Below are 19,544 nucleotides of genomic sequence, written 5' to 3'. Positions count from 1 at the left end.
GGCCTTGGGTAAGTCACAGCCTCCCTGGGCTCCTGTCAGTCAAAAGGATGTGGTACTTGCACTGCCTACTTCATTGCTTTGTCAGAACTAAATGAGATCATATAGGCTCAAGTACCCTGTAAAATGTTCAAGTAGGCTGTTGATTCTCCATGGTAAAACACATGCCTGGCATTAGGGAGGCTCTGGGCTCAAGCCCCAGTATCAAAATAACCATTAAAAAATTACAAGTCACACAATCTTTGGACTTGCAGCTTCAATGAGTAATTTTAATTCTGCAACTACATTAGGAAACAAAGTGCCACATGTAAACTTTCATGGCTCAGGCAGAACCTGGAAACAGACCAAGAGATCAGGAACTCTGCCCTGCTGGTGAGACGAGGCACCTGCTGTGTAATGGCCCAGTGTTCCCGGCATCTGGGAGACTCAAGCTGACTGTCTGGTCAAGGGAAGTAGGGCATTGCACTGCTAAATCATCTCAAGTCAGCAGAAATAAGAACCAGACATACACAACCCTCCCTTTGACTTCCGCTTCAAGTCAGGACGGCTGACAGCATCGCATGCCCCTTTTGGCAAGACAAACCCAACACAACACTTAAAGACTTTTTTCTTTTTAATTAGGACCAGGGGGATGTGCTGCTAACCCTCGGCAGCTGTCGAGAGCAGGTAGGTCGCCAGGTCCAGGATGTAGGTCATCAGAGGTACTGCGGTGGGCTTTGCTGAACTTGCTGAGGGCCCAGGAGGAAAGACGATGGTGGCGAGAACTAGTGTTAGCCAACCAGAGCCTGGAGAGAGCCTTCTCCCTCTCTTCCAGCTCCACTCGCGACTGGGTCGTGCCAGGAGACACAGAACGTGCTGGAGGGGGCGGGATGCAGCCGCACTGTGGGACCCTGGTCCATTCGGTGTCCCTTCTTCACTTGCCTTCCCTCCACTCTTCTTGTCGCTTTGTGATTAGGTATTTGAAGAATTCATACACAGACCATGCGATGGCCGTGGAGGGGATCTGGTAAATTACTCTGGCCTGCACCCCTCGGAAGTAGGCAGTCACCCCGCCTACTTGATAAACCGTCCTGAAGGCATTAGCCATGCCTGTGATGTGTCCTGTAATGTTTGAGTTCAAAGCCAGGGATTCCTGGGTGTTGAGCAGTGTTTTGCAAACGTCCAGTGGGGTGGTGGCAGCGGCAGCTACTGCTCCTGCACAGGCTCCGGAGAGCACGTGGGAGCTGGGGTTGTACCGTCTCTGGGGGTTAAAGTGCTCCTGCAGGAACTCATAGGTCATGAAGTGAATGGCTTGAAAGGGAACATTCATGGTCAGCTGAGTCGTGTAGCTGCGGTAAAAGGCCCCGGCCCCTTCATTTTGCCACACTGCCCGTACACAGTCTGTCACTCGGTGGTATGGTGAGTTGTACATCTGCATCCTCTGCTTGACCACTGGGAGTGCCATCAGGAGCAGGAGGAGGAAAATGGGAACAGCAACCAGTCAGTGACACAGTATCCCGATTCAGGGTTCCCAGTCAGCAGATCAGCCAATAGAAAGGAAAGAGAATAAGGCTGAGGAAGTTTCCTGTAAACCTAAGAGTTTGTGTTTGTCTTATTACAGGGAAAAGGGTAGCCAGAGGGTTAGTAAGAAGAAAAATGAACCCATTCTCAGTAGGATTTCTTTAAAGCCAAGCAATTAATACTCGGTATAGCTAGTTTAGTAACCCCAGAGTCTCCGTGAAAAGACCTGGCCTGTCTGTCCTCACTATCTTAGCCTTTCCCAACAACAGTGGCTCCACAGCAGTGAACACGGCAGTGAACTGAACACCAGTTCTATTCCTCGGGTATGACTCTTAAAATTGAGGAGGAAGGAAAAATAAATGCTACCAAGAAGAAACTACAATTCTTATTCCAGAAGTGCTGGCTTCAGTTTCTAAATACTCCCTGTTCCGTTAGGCGGATAGTGTGGATTTCCTGTGCACCTCTAGCTAACCTTAGCCCTGTCCATGCCATGGCCTTGCAGACTGAAGAAATGTGGCAGCTACGCCAGTCCCTCACATCTGCGATCACCTCAACTCTCACAGGATGTTTCTGGAGAATTTCCCCCCACCTAAAAAGCTAATACCCTAGTAGCAAAGAAAGGGTTAAACTACATGGTTTACTCTTTCACCTCTGTCCACATTACAGTAAGAAATGTAATACTTTAAATTTTAAAATGTTAAAAATCTACCTTCTTTGAAAAAAATGAAATACTTTTATACAAATTAGAAAGATCAAATATACTATAAAGGAGACTTCTAGTAAAGCCCAGGACTAAGCCAACAGAGTCATCGCTTTTTCCAGGAAAGCCTCAAAGAGGAATTAAATCCCAAAGACTATGTTGATTCAGCCAGCGGCCACTCAAGCACAGAACATATGGAGGGCGCGCCCTCTAGTGGTATATCAAGATAAATGTGAGGACTCCCCACAAAAATTGTGTTCTGGTTTTCTTTGCAAAGTAGAAATAGAACCAGACACAAAGATGTAGCTGCCCAGAAGGATGGGTTAAAGAAATCGTTACCTTCCGCTGGATTCATGGCTGCATCGTGAAGTAATGTCGCCACACATCCGGCTGCACCTGCAAATAAGAAAACAACTGCCACATGTAAGGCCAAGAGGGCGAGCAAGTCACTGAGGCCCCAGGTAAAAGTGAGTGGCTGGGACAGCAGTGAGGAAAGGCATGTTAGGAGTCAGATCCCACTGCTCCTGAGCTCCTGCTCCCCGGAAGGACACACCCTAGCTTCAAAAGGCCATCACTGCCATTCCACCTCTGATGGGAAGGCCCAGAAGGGCAAAGATAACATCCCAGACGTCTTCAGTACAGAGGATTCTAAGAAAAGCAGTCATGCCCTGGCAGGAGGCACATACACTTCTGGCAAGGCATGCCAGCACAGCCATGGCCCACCACCGCAGGGAGAATGGAGCCAGGCAGCCAGAGCCTCAGTCCAACCTGCTTCCTGCCCTGGGGAATGTAAACTGCCCAAGCTGTGTCTAAATATCGTTTGTCCACCCACACCTTCTCTTTCGGTCCTGAACTACTACACCCTGCTCTCCACATTCAACGTGGCTCTCAATCTTCGAACCCTTGGTTGCTATTTCTTTCTTTATTTCTACCCAAACTCTAAAACATCTGGATTCTCCAAACGGTCCCTTAACCCCACCCCCATTCACTTCATGCCCACAACGACATCAACTGCCTCTGATCAGGCGGGATCCTGAAAAGGTGGAGAGCTGGGTCGTATCATTAAGTCTTCCTTGAGAGGCAGGACAGCACCCAACTACCAAGAAACATACAGTGGGGTTGTTCAGTGTGTCTCCACATTACCAGGCACTAGAAGTGATGCCAGGGAGATGAGAGGAAAGTCAAGCTGGTAGGTAAGGGAGGATACTGTGACCTTTTGTTGAGGTGCCCCAAAGGAGGAGTGGGGTTGAAGCAGCCCGCTGTCCGAGCACATCAGGTTTGGAAGTCCCTCCCCTATAATCTGGCCTACCCCAGCCCAAAGCTGCAGCTCCAAACCATGCTGAGACTGGGAAGCACTGACAGCAGCAAAGCCCAGAGAGTTGGGAAAGTGGGGGACCAGCACAGGAAGGCTCAATACCATTGGCAATATGGCTATTGCCCCCTGGGTGGATTACATCACTCAATGTCTTTTTTAACTTTTCGTAGCAGGCAAAATAGAGGGCGTGGGCAGGCCCCGCGCCTGTTGCTGTGACATTCAGCCCCCGCATGGGCCTCCACAGGCCCTCTGTTCTTATAATTCTCCAGAGGGCCTCCAACACGTTTCGATAGCGGGCCGCTGGGTCAGGCTGTAGACTCTGCATCCGGGTCTGAAAGCACAGCAAAAAAGGCAAAGTCAGTGATTCCAACTTCTCGCCTGCCCTATCACACAGGTCCTGGACACCGGCAAGCCTGTGGGAGGGAGACTTTGCATCCAGCTTTTACTTCTTCCCACATCTATGATTCATCTTCCCAAGCCTTGGACCTTTCTTCCTCTTCTCATCCACAGCCAAAAAGCAGAACACCCTAAGAACATCCTTTGAGAACAGTGCCTCTTGGCAACATCCTGAACCTCCAAAATGATCCACTGCCCCAGCAATAAATACCAAATGTGAGATCCAAAAGTTGCCTTTGCACCTGGAGAAACTAAGGCCATGCTGAGAGATGGGGCTGGCTAGGAGGCACAGCAGTTCAGAGCATGCACTATTCTTGCAGAGGGCCCGAGTTCAAGTCTCACACTGGGTGTTTCACAATCGCCTGTGACTCCAGCTCCAGGGGATCCACGCTCTTCTCTGGCCTCTCTGGTTTCTTGCACTCACATGCACACAGCCCACACACGCACACACACATAATGAAAAGTAAGCTAAACCTTCAAATTCCAATGTTTACTGTCGACACCACACTTGGGGCTTTATTTCTAAAGACAGGCCCTGACCCTGCTTCCTGACCACACAAACCCTGACTAATCAGAGGGTGGCTCACCTTCTGATATCTTTTCAGACATTTGGCTTTGGCTGCTGGGTCTGCACATTAAAGTCTTGGGAGAAATAGCATTCCCTATAGTGGTGTATTATTTGTCTTAAATAAATAAAGCTTGCCTAAAGATCAGAGCGCGTCAGATCAGGCAGTGGGGGCACACACCTTTAATCCTGGTAGCCACACTAGTCACCACAGAAGCAGGCGGTAGAGGTGCAGCCTTTAATCCCAGCACTAGAGAGGAATCTAAGATGGAGGAGACAGCTCTCAGCCTAGTCTCGTCCCGACAATTCCTGGAGGCAGGATCGCTCTTTCAGTCTGAGGATTTCTTAGAGGTCAGAGCTTTCTAGTGGCTGGCTGCTTTGCTTTTCTAATCCTCAGGTTGAACCCCAATATCTGTCTCTGGGTTTTTATTATTTGCGCTACAATTCCTAACAGCTGTCTCTCCTGGGAGAGAAGCCTGGACCCAAACTGTGGGGATGGGGAAACCAAACTAACCTTTAAAACTGAAGGACATTCCAACTTCTTGTCTAAATTGACTGGATCCTGCAATGGCCTTGGCAGATAAAACCAGTCTATGAAATACAGCTCTTGAAGATGAATGGCTGGGATCAAAGTGTGGGGAGTGGACACTTGCAGAATATCCACAAAGTTTACTGAAATTTGGGAACCCAAGCCAGTGAGATGTCTCACTGGGTAAAGTCACTTGCCACTGAACCCCAACAACCTGAGTTCGATCCTTGGACTCCACATGGTGGAAGGAGTGGCCCTCTGACCTCCACAGGTGCGCTATAGAAAGACACACACACACATACACACATGTGCACGCGAGTGCACCACCCCCACGAAATGCTAAAAAGAAAAAAAACGAAGGCTGGAGAGATGACAAAGGTACAGTGCTCTTTCAGAGGACCCACATTCAGCTCCCAGTTACCCATGTTGGGTGGTTCATAGCTGTAACTCCAGCTCAGGGAATCCAGTGCCTTCTTCTGGAATCCACGTGTACATACTCTCTCCCGAAACAAACATATATTATATACAATTTAAAAATAATAAATCTTTAAGAAATTGGAAATCTACCTCATCAGACCGCCTCTGAAGTACATCTTTACACAAAAATCTTTTGTCTGCTAACATTGCGAAGCTTAGGTAGCATGGGGCCTAACAGTGTAAAAGCAATGCCTGACTACTGGTAGACAGGAACCTCGAGGATCTGTTTGCTGGGTGAATCTCTTGTCACACAGACATGTCTACACCAGTTCAGGAAATAACAGCCACCGTGAGTCAACAGGGGCAACTGATGACCACCGACAGTTTAAACTCCTGTTTTATGCCAATCACTAGATTCAGTTTAGATTTAAAAGTCTGAATCCTCCTGATTCAAGTTAGCCAACTGGGATCCAAGAATAAGGCCTTTTCTCAAGATCACAAAACAGAGACTAACCAGATGAACAGGTCCTGGTTAGCCGCAAGCGATCCACATTCCTCTGGAGTTATTCTCTCCTGCCTGCTACTAACAAAACACAGCATGCTTAAAATGTCAATTACTAGCCTTTCAATCAGAAATATCACATCACCGTATCACAATGAACATTCAGTTTTCAGTTCTCAAAACCACCTAAAAATACAACGTGTGCTTTGCTTAGAGGGTGTGATTTTAATCCGGGCCTGATGGCTTAAGAACACAAGCTTCCAGGAGTCTGTTTGAAACCAGTTTTCTGCAGGACGACCCAGAAACCACAGTGTTCTGCTGGAGTTAAGGGCACATTTGGCAACCAGTGATGAAAGATTCTGGCCTCAGAGAACTCCTCATCCCCAAGAGGAAACCGGACTATGCGGAAGTTACTCCCAGCGTTTACAAGTGCATCTAACTCTAAGGCAATGACAGTTATGCGGTTATTATTCCTATGTGGAGGACCCAGGCAGAAAACAGTCCAAACACAACAACAAATATGGATGTCCACAGTTTGGAGCCAATAAATCCCCTTTCTGCAGAATGCTGAAATCGACAGGAACGTATGAAAAGCTGTAGTAAAAACACAAACGCCACTACCTAACACTGAGGAAAAGCTAAGTTAGCCCTGCGGTCGTGGCTCACACCATTAATCCCAACACTAGGAAGGCAGAGGCAGGTGGATTTCCTTGAGTTCGAGACCAGCCTGGTCTACACAGTGAGTTCCAGGACAGCCAGGTCTATACAGACAAACCCTGTCTCAAAAAAACAAAAAACCATGGAGGGTGGGGGTTCAGATGTTTTGGTGCCGTCAGAGTTGGGGAGCCTGGTCTGCGAGCCAGCTGTCAGACATGCTCCATCTTAGCTATGTCACCCAGCTTCTCTCACCACGAACCCACGCAGGGCTGGAAAGACGGCCCAGCAGTTAATAGCGCTTCCTCTTGCACAGGGGGCACGGTTCAATCCCCAACACCAACATCCGCTCACAACCATCACTCCAGTCCCAGAGACTTCTCATCTCCATGCACACCAGACACTCCTGTGACGCTCAGACACATATGCAGGTAAAACACTCATATACCTAAAGTAACAATCTAAAAATAACCATAGAAAATTGCCATCCTATGTGGATTTAAAAAAACAAGACATAGAAAAACCATAATTTGCAAAGTACTATAAATGTAAGGGTTTGATTATTAAAAGCATGATTCTAAAATATATTTGTTCATACTCAAGGCTTGACAGGTCATGGTAGCGTGGTATACGTCACTCGCATGGGCAACTAATCAGTCCTTAGCCACTAAGGAATCCAGTTAATTCTAAGGTAGCACATGTGTGCTGACGGTGAGGGTTTCCTGGTCTATCGTAACGTGCACCACACATTCAGATGCCACACCCGAGGTTCTAGTCACGGGAGAACACACAGGTGTCACTCCAGCTGGCGTGGCTCTTCAGACCTGCTTTTGGGAAGCTACAAGGGAAGTTGATGAGTCAGACTGAAATCAAATCACGACTCTGCCACTTAGACTCTGTGACCTTTGACAAGTTACCTAACCGCTCTCTAAGCCTGTCTTCATCTATGAACTAGTAAGAGTGGTGTTAAGGACTTTACACAGGGCTGGGAATGCAAGAACATCTGGCATTTACTGATTGCTTAGTTATCGCTATGAGGTGTAAGAAAATAAAATACAAGTCAGAGATGACATTTCCTACCTTTCACTGGTGGCTGCACAGAGATAACCTTTCACACCAGAAGTCCAACAAAGGATTCTCTCTGCTCCTTTGCAGAAGGCAAAGTACTACGTGACATGTGCTTCACCAAGCAGAGTCCCAGACGATCCCTCGCACTAGAGAGGCAGCCAGAACTCTGAGAAGGGTTTTGCCGCCTTGGGGTTTGGAGCCTGTCCCTACAGATAAAGTCTGACACTTGCCTCTGAGGCCTAGAGAAGGAAACTGATTTATCTGGATTTCCAAAGCTCCCTATTATGACGATGGAAATTGCAGGCTTGATAACCATGGTCTAGCAAGGCTGTGTTGACTTCCCGGGGTCCTTCCCAAGGATATTTTAAGTCAACTTGACCCTGATAAGTGGCTAGGGATACACAGGCCTGCGTGCCAAGAGACAACATCAGCATTCATTTGCAAGCACTTTGGTGTCCCTTAGGCTCCAACACTGACACCTACCTGTCTCTAGTCTAAGGCTCTGGTTGGTCTGCTCTTCCTCTTTACCATCCGTGGAAAAGCCTCCAGAGGACAAAGGAACTGGGAAGTCCTTTCTAATAGAAGGGATTTGAGTTACAGTCACACCTGCACAACAAGATTACACCGTGGGATGCTAACTCATACCAGGCTACCTGTTTAATTTCTAGCATTAAGAGCAAGGAGAAATGATTCTTCTAAGATAAGCTGGCTTTTGCATTTTTGAAGACTCTTGGGCATTTGTCCTTCAAAACAAACAACAAATTCTTTAGTACAGGGTTTAGAGGTAAGACTGTACTGTCAATTCTTTAAAATACAAGTCCTACAACATATTCAGGTGGTTAAGAACTATTATTAATCAAACAGTTAACCTTGGTAGGCTAGATATAGCTTACTGGTTATGCAACACCTTTGGAACTCCCTTCTCCTGTCTCTCCCCAATTTACAGGCCTTAGAAGTAAATCAGGGATTTTGTGTGCCAGTGAGAGCAGGCAGTATGGCCCAGTCTGATGAGCCATATTTGACTCTGGGTGGTCTTGTCATAGGACAAAGATGTGCCCCCACTAAGGATAGTCTAGAGGCATTTCTTTTGTTTGTTTCTTATTCTGTGACAGGGTTTCTCTATGTGCCCTAGCTGTCCTATAGACCAGGCCAGCCTCAAACTCGGAGATCCTTCTGCCTTTGCCTCCCAAGTGCTGAGACTGAAGGAATAGACCAAACCACCTAGTTCTAGAAGCACTTCCGACAAGGAAACTTATAAAAATAAGTTTACAACCAAAGCAGCATTATAGAGTAAGAAGACCATCTCCCGACTGTCAAATTGATAGGTAGTAGTAACGTTGTCTCTCCTTTCTGCGTTCATGTGGGTACGTGTAAGTTTGTGTTTGTGTGTGTGGAAGGGGGAAGAGACCCACTTTGGGGATCTTCTCAACCACTTTCCACCTCGTTGTTTATTGACACAGGGCCTTACTACACAGCCCATGTTAGCCTCAAACTCACAGATCTACCTCCTTTGCCTCCAGAGTGCTGGAATTAAAGACATGTACCACCACACTGGGCCAGCTTATTATCTTTAGGCACAGGTCTCTTACAAGCTGGAACTCACGAATTTGGCTACACAGGCTACCTGGTGAGCGCCAAGGAACTGCCTGTCTCTACTTTTCCAACACCAGGGTTACAGATGTACGCCACCATGCCTAGATTTTTATGTGGGTGCTAGCAGGCACTTTACTGACTGAGCCAACTCCCCAATCCCAGTAGTAACATTTTTAAATTGGTCATATTATCACAATGTATTTTCCATCCCATTAAATAATTTTCACTGCTTTCTCTGATTTGTTTTCCATTTGATACTTATCCTGAAACACAGCACCCCAGACTGTGCTTGTAGTTAAGAGAGAGAGGGGTTATAGGGACGTGGTGGTGCACATCTTCAATCCCAGCACTTGGGAGGTAGAGGCAGGAGGCTCTCTATGAGCTCAAGGCTACCCTGGTCTACAGACTCAGGACAGGCTCCAAAGCTACACAGAGAAAGTCTGTCTCGAAAAACAAATGAGAGAGAGAGGTTATTCTGCAACTCCGCAGCAAGAATTTACTAACTTTTGGATATGTTAGTAAAACGTTCATAGCATTCATTAACTCAAGACATCCACTCTACAGTCTTCTTCCTAAATGTCTGAATTATTTCTATGTATTCATTTTATAACTGTTATCTCATTAGTTATTTCTCTCACACAAGCTTTATTATTTCTTTTAAGAATAGACACAGCAAGTTGTTTGGAAAAAGCTCCTACCCAAAGAGTAAGCGGTGAGTCTAGTTCACGGTCTAATCCTATTGACAGAGACATTTAAGACGCTAATGGTCACCTCAGTCAGGTGCACGGAAGCACAGTTTTCAGTGGGTCCAGCTTGTTAGGAGTTATCCTGTAATGCGGAGACACAGGGAGCACTTTCTCCACTTCCTCACCACAACGCGGCACGAGCACTTTCCCTATTTCCTCACCCACTTTACCAATGAAATTGTAAGATAGTACTGAAACCAGAAGCAAGCAGAATCAACTGAACTTTGCAGGGCTAAAGTTGTTGATGATGAAACACACATCAGAGAATGGACAGAGTATTGCCTGTATTAACTTATGTCAAGAAAGCACCGTTCTCATCAGAAATCTCAACAACCCCCCTCAAAGTTACTTCCCCTTCAGTTTAGATGTCACCTTTAGTAGCTGGCACCTCTACTACAGTAAAAGTCTAAGAACAGTAAAGAAAACTGTTTCCATCTTCACCCAGGCTTCTTCGGACTTGTATGTCCATTACCATCCTGCTTGGTTGTGGATCTAATTGGCTTTAGGTTCAACAACGATCGTATCCTGATAATCTCATTCTATTTTCTCCACGTTGACATCTCCTTTCTAACATCGCCACACTTCCCTTCTGGCAGTTTCCCTTTTTGTCAAATTCAGGTGCCCAAAGAAACAGACTATCAGTTTCAGCTCTGTTGTGCACGGGTGAGCGCAATTTTTACGTTCAGGAAATAGACAGGCTATCAATCTTGCTTCACAGAGAAACCGAAACCTTTTCCTTAGCATGCCCTTTCCCATATCCATTCCAGTCTGGAGCTCTCACTTCTGACTGCACAATGATTCTCAACCACTCACGGGTTAAGATTGAATACGTACTTTTATCTAGCTGAGAGATCCCAGATTCCGGTTCCTGCCCCGTCACTTTTAAGGGAAGACGCAGCAAGGAGCTTGTAAAAGCGCCGACCCGAAGCACATAGGAAGCCAAGCCATCAGATCGAGTTCACGGTCTGATTCCATGCCAGCTGGTTTTACCTTAATCGAGTTGTAGACTTACCTGCGCTTCGGGATCCCCCATCCCACCCCATTCCTGCTTAGTCCCAGGCGGGATCAGGTCTTTGGCTGACAAGATTTTTGCTCCGAGTCTCGATTCAGATCTCACTGACCGTTAGAAATAAGTCCTGGTTCCTGACTTAGCTCAACTCCCAGCCAGGACTTTGCTTGCACGGAGTATCGGTTCAAATCGTGCGTAGAAGTAGGAGCCTGGAAGGAACCCATCGGCTCTGGGTCTCAGTCGGGATTCTGGCTCTAAACACGGCTCAGGGTCGGGTCAGCCCCAGGTCGGGTTCGCAGCCCGGTCCAGGTCTCACCTTGACGCAGTCGACCGGGTACATCACGCAATGCTCCAGGATCCCTGCCACGGCGCCGGCCACCATGTGCGTGGTGACAGTGGCTCCAGCCGGCAGCGCCTCGTATTCCGGGCCGGACTCCGGATCCTGCCGTACTGGGGGCTGACAGGCCCCCGCCTCCCCGCCGCCGGCCCCACGGCCCACGCCCCGCTGCAGCCACCCGTCCAGCAGCGCAGACTCCCCGGGGCTCCGCCCGGGCCCAGCAGCCGGTCCTCCCGCCACACCGCCTGCACTCCGCCCCTCCAACTCCATCCACTCGGGCCAGCCGCGGCGCCCAGCCGCGCCGCTGCCGCCGCCACTACTGCCGCCGCCTCCCGGCCCCGTTGCGTCCGCCTCAGGCGCGGCCCAGAGAGCCCGGGGCCTCCGGCTCCCGCTTGGCCCCGCGGGCACGCCCCCCAGACAGCCATTGGTGCAGACCTTAACGTGTCCCCACCCTCATTTTACGGAGTGAAATTCTATTTGTGGTATTCGCCAGTTGGCTTGTCATTCCTCACATAGATCCCACCCCTTCCCCTTTGATCTTGGAAGCTTCTTGTTTATTGGCTACTGATTGGCGGACTTGGCCGATCGGCCCGCCCCTGGCGTTTCGAGGGCGGGAGAAACGTAAAGCTGAATTTTGATAGGCTCAACCGCTCTGGCTACTTTGGCGGCGGCCATTGGCCCGGGCCACTTCGTTCTTCCATTGGCTCTGGAGAGAAGCGCCGGGAGGACGGGGACCGGCTCCGGGCTGCAGCAGCCGGGCTCCGCGGGGCGGCGTGCGTGGCTACCCGCATCTCCGGGGAGAGGGGGCGGTGCCAGGCCTTCAAGGTCAAACCGCTGCCGGCTGCCGTTACGACGCGTGCTCCGGCGTGCACCGAGTGTCGGGTAGCACGGCACCTACTGTTCCCGCGGGATCTCAGGCGGGGGCGGAGTCGGCCAGGACCCCGCGTCCCCTGGCACTGCCTGACCCGCCGCTAGTGGAGGGCGGCGGCGAGCCTCAGGTCGCTCAGCTGGGACCTCCCACCGAAAGCGCCCAGGGAACCCTGCCGTGGGTGGACGGAGGAGTTCTCACTGGGTGGGCTCTGCGCGGGGAATGGTGACGGCGAAATGGGGCGGGATGATTCAGAGGCGACGACAGGTGGTCAGGGGCTTGCGCAGCGGTGCAACTGCAGATGCTCCGAAGTTCAGCTTGTCCTGACTCTGAGAAACTTGAGCATCTTCTCCCCGAGCTGACTCGCTGATGAACCCCCTGGCTGAGCTGCTGAGCTGGATCTTGAGAATCGATCCTACGGTATCAGTCCTTGGGACCACCGCAGGGCCACCACATTGAGCAGACGCAGGCACCGGAGCGACTCTAGAGCCTCAGCCTCTCCTGAGGAGCGCGGGACCATCTTCCGCTGGTACTGCCGGCTTCCTCAGGCTCCTTTTCACGGCGGCGTGTTTGCACACGCTCCCCCAGTTTCAAGCTCTGCCATTACAACCTATTTTAATGAGATGGTGGCGCAATTGCAAACTTTTCCATCTTTTCATAGCGTTTCCTTAGAACGACAGGAGGGTTTTCCATTTCCTCTTGTAAGTTTAACCCTTCTGTGGGTCCCAGCTCTTTGGCCGTGGTTTCTAACTTTTGGATCGTGATCTTTTGGAAAAAATCCCCAAACACACATAATACTGCATTTCATTTCGGATTTCAGCGTGGAGGAGATTCCATTAATCTCAAGAACTCTTCCCTACAGCTTATTCAGTCTTTACTGACTGTTGTTATCCCATTCTTGAAAGTTCAGAACTTAACATCCCCCACCCCAAACTGGCATTGTACGTGGCTTATCAGTAGAGAATAAAATGAGACAGATTTCACTGTCAGAAAGGTGAGACTTGTGAGTGGTGGCCCAACCATAAGAACTGTGGCAATCGACAACACGGATGAGGTGGCTTTTTAGTCTGAAACTGCAGAGGAAGACTGCCTAAGACATATAGAAGAGAGTTTCAAGAGACTCTGCTGTTCTTCATGGAATCTCCTAAAACTTCATGGGGAGTTGGAGAGGCGGCTCAGCCATTAAGGCTGCTTATTGCAGCCATGGGTGATGGTGAATGCCTTTAATCTCAGCTCTCCGGAAGCAGGTGGATTTGCCTGGTCTACAGAGTGAGTTCAAGAATAGACAAGGCTACACAGAAAATCTGTCTCAAAAAAAAAAAATTAAAAACACTTGTTGCAGAGGTCCGGTTTGGTTCCCAGCATCCATATGGTGTGGTTCCCAACCTTCCATAACCCCAGTTCCAGGGAATCGAACGCTGTCCCCTTGCACAGTAGGCACATACAGACACATGTGTAAGTCTAATGACAACAGGCATCCTTTTCCTGGAAAGCAGCGTGGAAGCAAGGCAGTGCTTTCCTTCTCTTGCTTCTCAGTCAGTTTTTCTACCTTTACAAAGGAAAGAGCTCACCTCACCTCACCTACCCTTCACCTTGCTAATTCACTTCCAGGCACAGAAAACCCTCCCACTTGTCAAGGGGTCCTGATGTTGGCAAGTTTTCCCTGCCTTACAGTTGTAGACCTCATGTCCTTCCTGGTTTAAATCTATTCCTGGTAAGGACTAATTACATCCTTTGGCCTTATTAGACATGCCTCTCCCCTGGCCGTGTGTGTGTGTGTGTGTGTGTGTGTTCTACAGTGGAGCAGTGGGTTTTTAACCTATTCCAAGCCCTGACTGCTTTCAAGGGATATGTTACTATATTCCCTGAGATCAAAGCAAAAAACTGTAATATGAAACATGGTGATTGTAGTGATACTTCATTTGTATTTTAATAACTAAAGCTTGCCTGGAGTTCAGAGGGTAAAACAACCACACTGATCAGCCTTCCAGACCAGGCAGTGCAGTGGTGACATACACCTTTAATCCCAGTAGCCATGCTAGTTTGCCATAGAAACAGGCAGTAGTGGTGCACACCTTTAATCCCAGCCCTAGAGAGGAAGATAAAATGAGAGGGGACGGCTCTTCTGCACAGTCTCATTCTGAGATTCCTGAAGGCAGGATCACCATTTTGGACTGAGGTAGAGAGAGGTAAGAGCCAGTGGCTGATTGTTTTGCTTTTCTGACCTTCAGGTTGAACCCCAATTTCTGTCTCTGGGTTTTTATTAATCGTGCCATAGGTGGTGATGTCTAATTTCATTCAGGTAAGAGCTGTGTCTTACCTATTTATTCTGGGACTAGGATATTCAAGATTTACACTTTTTAATTTTTGTGCTGGGAGCTAGAATGTACTGCAAAGACAGTGCCCTGCTATTCAAAATAAACAATAAAATCTGAATGACACTCCCTGTGGTGCACAGAAATGCATGCAGACATTTAATACACATTAAATTTTTTTTGAAAAAAAGTCCAAGTGAACTTGTGTCTTACATTGTTTGATATCTAAGTTGTGACAACATTTTTATTTTCCTTTGTCAAAGATTATTGGCTGTGGCCGGGCGGTGGTGGCGCACGCCTTTAATCCCAGCACTCGGGAGGCAGAGGCAGGCAGATCTCTGTGAGTTCGAGACCAGCCTGGTCTACAAGAGCTAGTTCCAGGACAGGCTCCAAAACCACAGAGAAACCCTGTCTCGAAAAAACCAAAAAAAAAAAAAAAAGATTATTGGCTGTGACACTTTATACCCAATACAATGGCTTTAATAAAAATACAAGCACCAAGGCATGGCATAAATCTTTATTCCTAGCACTTGGGAGGCTAAGGCAGGAGGATTTCCAGTTTGAGGCCAACCTGGAGCCACATAGATTCTGCCTCCAAAACCAAACAGAAAACCATAATCGCGGCTGAAAACATCAACCTTTGCTAAGGGTGTGGAGAAACCGGAATTCTCATGCACTGATGATGGGAATGTGCAGGCCGCTGTTTCAGCTTGGTGGGTCCTCAAACGTTTAAACTGGGGCTGGTGAGGCGGCTCAGGGAGGAAGGGTGCCTGCTGCTCAAGCCTAACAACCTGAATTTCATCCTGGAACCCAGGATGATGGGATGAGAGAACCGACTCCTCTAAGTTGTCCCCTGACCTCCAGACACAGTTAAACAGAACTTCTGTGTGACCCAGTAAGTTCACTCCCGGATCCAGTTCCCGGAGGAAAGTAGGAGATAAGTGCACACCAGTTAGTCCCACAGCAGGCAAAAGTCCGTCAGTGGAAGAACCGGTATGTGTGTTTTGTACTTTGTAGTATGCTTTGACTACAATTTAGCTTTGGAAGGAAACCAGTACATACTGATACTTGTTATATTGTGAACAAACCTTGAAAACTCTGTTTAATGAAAGAAGACAGAAGCAAAAGCACTTGGAATTCCACTTATGTGAAATATTCGGAGTAGGCAGCAATATCCCAGGCTCAAACAAACTAAGGAAAACTACTCAGTTTGTTGGTTGTGTTTAGTAGGGAGTCTCTCTCCCCACCTCTCTCGTATGTCTGTCTGTCTGTCTCTTTCTCCCTGCACACTTCAAACTAAGCTGGAACAGACACAGAGACTTTGGCACGGAAAACGAATGTTTCTTTTTGTTCAGCACAAATCTTTTCGCTCGCATTTCTAGCATCTGCATTGCATTGACTAAATGTTGTAAGTTCTGTAAATAAGTTTCCCCAGACAACTGCAGATTTGCTAAATCCTAACAGTCATCCACGTCCTTCTTTTCTCTGTTCATTCCTACAAAGACGATAAACTTACTGTGGTTTTGGTTTCTGTGGTGCTGGACACTGAAACCAGAGCTTTATGCATGCAGACAAGTTCTCTGGGCATGAGCCTCTCCCCTCCTCAGCTTTTTTACTTTGAGACAAGATCTCCCTAAGTCTCCCAGGCTGGCCTCAAACCCATCTTGTAGTCAAGGCAGGCTTTGAACGTGTGATCCTCTGGTTGCAGTCCCGCAAGTGGCTGTGGTTATAGGAGCTGTAAAACCAGGGCTGGATAGTCCATAGTTTATTACACAGTATGAACACAGCCTACTTCCTCTCTAGATGAAGTTTGTAACAAACCGACAAAACTGAATTAGAATGAGGAAGGAAGGAAGAGAAGGAAGAGCTCTATCTAACTCACTCCATCCTATTTTTGTCTTGACTCCCCATCAGGAAATGAGAGCAAAGAAGACAGCACAAGGTTCCCTTACTAGAGCTCAACTTCAGTTTCTTCCGCACCGTGGTGATAATTCTGACAGCTGCCCTTGTGTGACAGAACTTTCCTAGGAAGACAGAACATATAGGTCTACTCATCCCAGATAAGAAGCCGATGACAGCCACGCACAGACAACAACAAAGTCCAACTTGGTGAACCGTGAGCTTTAATTGAGATTACTTACAGGAATATGGATGAGAGGTTATCTATAGGATCAGAAATGGCTCAAAGGTATCTGCATCATCAAAGCCCATCCCAGTGTGGGTGACAGCTCACAAAAGCTGGGGACCTGGAGCACACCGCACAGCCTGCAGGAAGCTCAGCAGGTTGGACAGTATTTTTTCCAGGTGCCTCGTTTGGTCTAAACTTCTTCCAGGCAGCAGGTGGAACTTCTCAGAGTCTTCTTTGAAACTTTTGAGATTCTTTTTTTTCTTTTTTTTTTTGGTTTTTTGAGACAGGGTTTCTCTGTGGTTTTGGAGCCTGTCCTGGAACTAGCTCTGTAGACCAGGCTGGTCTCGAACTCACAGAGATCCGCCTGCCTCTGCCTCCCGAGTGCTGGGATTAAAGGCCTGCGGGTCACCGAAACTTAGCATTTCTTGTTTACTTTAACAGGGAGGGGCCTACTGAGTTTGGTAAGTTTCAGGGACTTCCTGAAACTTTTTTTTTAGTTGTTTACCTTTTTGCTTAAGGAGTTTTGGGAATTTTCTATAGGATAGAATGTTTCGGTATTCAGGAAACTGTTACACAGCAGGTATTATGATGAGAGTTAAATTAGAAAAAGAAAGAATGTTAGCCAGTGGTGGTGGCTCAGGCCTTTAATCCCAACACTCTGGTAGACTAGAGGTAGGCAGATCTTTGTTCAAGGCCTGCCTGGTCTATAAAGTGAGTTCTAAGATAGCCCGGGCTACACAGAGGAACCCTATCTCAAAACAAAAGCAAACAAACAATGCCCCCAAATAAAACAAAACAAAAAAAACAAGAAAAGAAAAAAAAAATGTTCCATGCTTAGTATTCTATTAGGCATAAAGTCAGAACTCAACAAATGTTGCTTGCTATTAATACTGTTAGTGGTTTTGTGGGGTGGCTTATACCTTTCTAATCCCTGTACTCAAGAGACAAAAGCAAGAGCATCTTGTCTACAAGAGCAAGTTCCAGGACAGCCAAGGCTACACAGAGAAACCCTGTTTCAAAAAAAAATGCTATTACTATTATTTACTTTTCCTTTATAAATGTCTGTGAACCATTCCAGAAATACATGACATCATATTACCTCCTCCCAATCAACAAACTGAAATGTCCTTTGCTTGTCCTGTTTTTTGTCTGTTTATTTGTTTTGGCTTTTTTTTGTTAGTTTGACACAACCAAGAGTTACTTGAGGAAGGTGTCTCTTTTACCTAGCTGATGTGATGATCGGATCCAGGGCCATGCACATGCTAGGCAAGCACTCTACGGCTGAGCCCCCAGCATATTGCACCCACATCTAGGCTCCTACTTATCCATACCCCTCTTCCTTTTAATTTTTTTGTGTTTTTTTTTCTTTTCTTTTTTTGGAGACAGGGCTTTTTTGTGTCATCCTGAGTGTCCTGGAACTAGCTCTGTTGACCAGGCTAGCTTCAAACTCACAGAGATCCACCTGCCTCTGCCTCCTTCAGTCCCTGTCCTGGGAATAAAGACAAGCTGCACCACCACCAGCTCTTTTAATTCTCTTAATGAGTCAACTTTTGACCTCTTAAACTTTCTCGTCTTTATAGATTACCCAGGACAAACTAGCACCTACAGGGCAGATATTCCAGGTGTGACCGTGTAAACTTGTAATTTTAGCACTTTGGAGGCTGGGGCGGTAGGATCTGAGTTCAAGGGCAGCCTAAACTGATAACAGGAGCCTATGGGGGTAGGTGGATCATGGTGGTGGTGGTGGTAGTAGGGAGAGAAATTTAGACTTCTACATCATCAACTCCAGTTACACCAGAACAGGTAAAATAGGAAGCTATCCCCACAGTTACAAATTGTCCAGAACTACTCTTGGATTAATTGGCTCAACTCAAGAGTTACCCGTTCGACGCCAGTTATTCATATTCATGCTCAGGCCTGACCTAAGTGGCCAAGAAAGATGAGAGAGGCAGAGGGGCTAGGGAGGAGGCATGAGCAGCAGTCTTGTGAGAAATAGACATCCATACATTACAATGATAATAACCTATTATGAAGGGCTTATAAGGTACTCCCAATGTGTACATTTCCTTTAAGCCTGTGTGGTTGTATATGGGTTATCTGCTGTTCAGTGACGAATTACCACAAAACTTAGTGGCTTAAAACAATAAACATTTATTATCTCTGTGGTGGGGAATCCGATACAGTTGCCTGGGATTACAGATAGCTGCAGACTTGCCAGGATGGCAGAAGTATCTCTCCAATGGCTGCCTCACTTGATTGGCAAGCTGATGCCGGTTATTGACAGGTGGCTTCAGTTCCTTTCCACTCTGGCCTCTTCAGGGGGCTGCTTGAATGTCTCTATGACATAGTAGTGAGGGTACCACATTCTTGGCAAATTATGGTATCATTCTCAGCTACAGAGTAAGTTCCAGGCCAACCTGGACTACATAAGTAGACACTATGACATCACCATTGAGTATTATCAAACACTTTAATCTCTGTCAGTTTTAGTTGATGATGCTATCAAGGATTTAGGAGTTTTTGTACATTTCTATTCTGTTATTCCCAGGCCTGTGCTGCAGCAGTACCAAGCATTTTATCCTTAAGGTTATGACCAAAGACTGGGTTTCACTAGCTGAGGCTGGCCTCAAACTCTCTATGTACCCCAGGCTGGCCTCAAACTCTCTATGTACCCCAGGCTGGCCTCAAACTCTCTATGTACCCCAGGCTGGCCTTAAACTCTTGATCCTACTGTTTCTGCTTTCCAAGTGCTAGGATTATAGGTGTGTTCCAAAATGTCTGGTTTATCATGTTTTTGAACTATTGCCATTTTAATTATATATATTATGGTGATATTTCTTTGTAGTTTTAGTTTGGATTTTATCAATGATTAATGTTGAAACTGACTTTTTGTGCTGTGTGAGTC

At 47.3% G+C, this 19,544-nt stretch overlaps 1 protein-coding gene across 6 annotated transcripts; it reads right to left on the bottom strand.

Annotated features, from left to right (window-relative positions):
• Nucleotides 1-595: 595 nt before the first annotated feature.
• Slc25a28 (solute carrier family 25 member 28) lies at nucleotides 596-11,725 on the bottom strand. 6 transcript variants are annotated; one of them, XM_041661784.1, is made up of 4 exons: nucleotides 11,308-11,725; nucleotides 3,507-3,843; nucleotides 2,537-2,593; nucleotides 596-1,428 (listed from the first exon to the last, which is right to left on the bottom strand). In XM_041661784.1, the coding sequence occupies exons 1-4, from the start codon at nucleotides 11,596-11,598 to the stop codon at nucleotides 911-913; spliced, it is 1,203 nt and encodes a 400-aa protein (XP_041517718.1). In that variant the 5' UTR covers nucleotides 11,599-11,725; the 3' UTR covers nucleotides 596-910. The 6 variants fall into 6 exon arrangements, with proteins under 6 accessions (XP_041517718.1, XP_041517719.1, XP_041517720.1 ...); XM_041661785.1 differs by having other exon boundaries at nucleotides 3,615-3,843; nucleotides 11,308-11,722; XM_041661786.1 differs by lacking the exon at nucleotides 11,308-11,725 and adding an exon at nucleotides 10,995-11,277.
• Between the last annotated feature and the right edge of the window lie 7,819 nt (nucleotides 11,726-19,544).

This window comes from Microtus oregoni, unplaced genomic scaffold (assembly GCF_018167655.1).
Source record: "Microtus oregoni isolate MIOR12 unplaced genomic scaffold, Mior012 000012F_ref0000307, whole genome shotgun sequence".
NCBI lineage: Eukaryota > Metazoa > Chordata > Mammalia > Rodentia > Cricetidae > Microtus > Microtus oregoni.
Note: the sequence above shows the minus strand (reverse complement) of the source record. Positions and strands in the feature narration are given on the sequence as shown.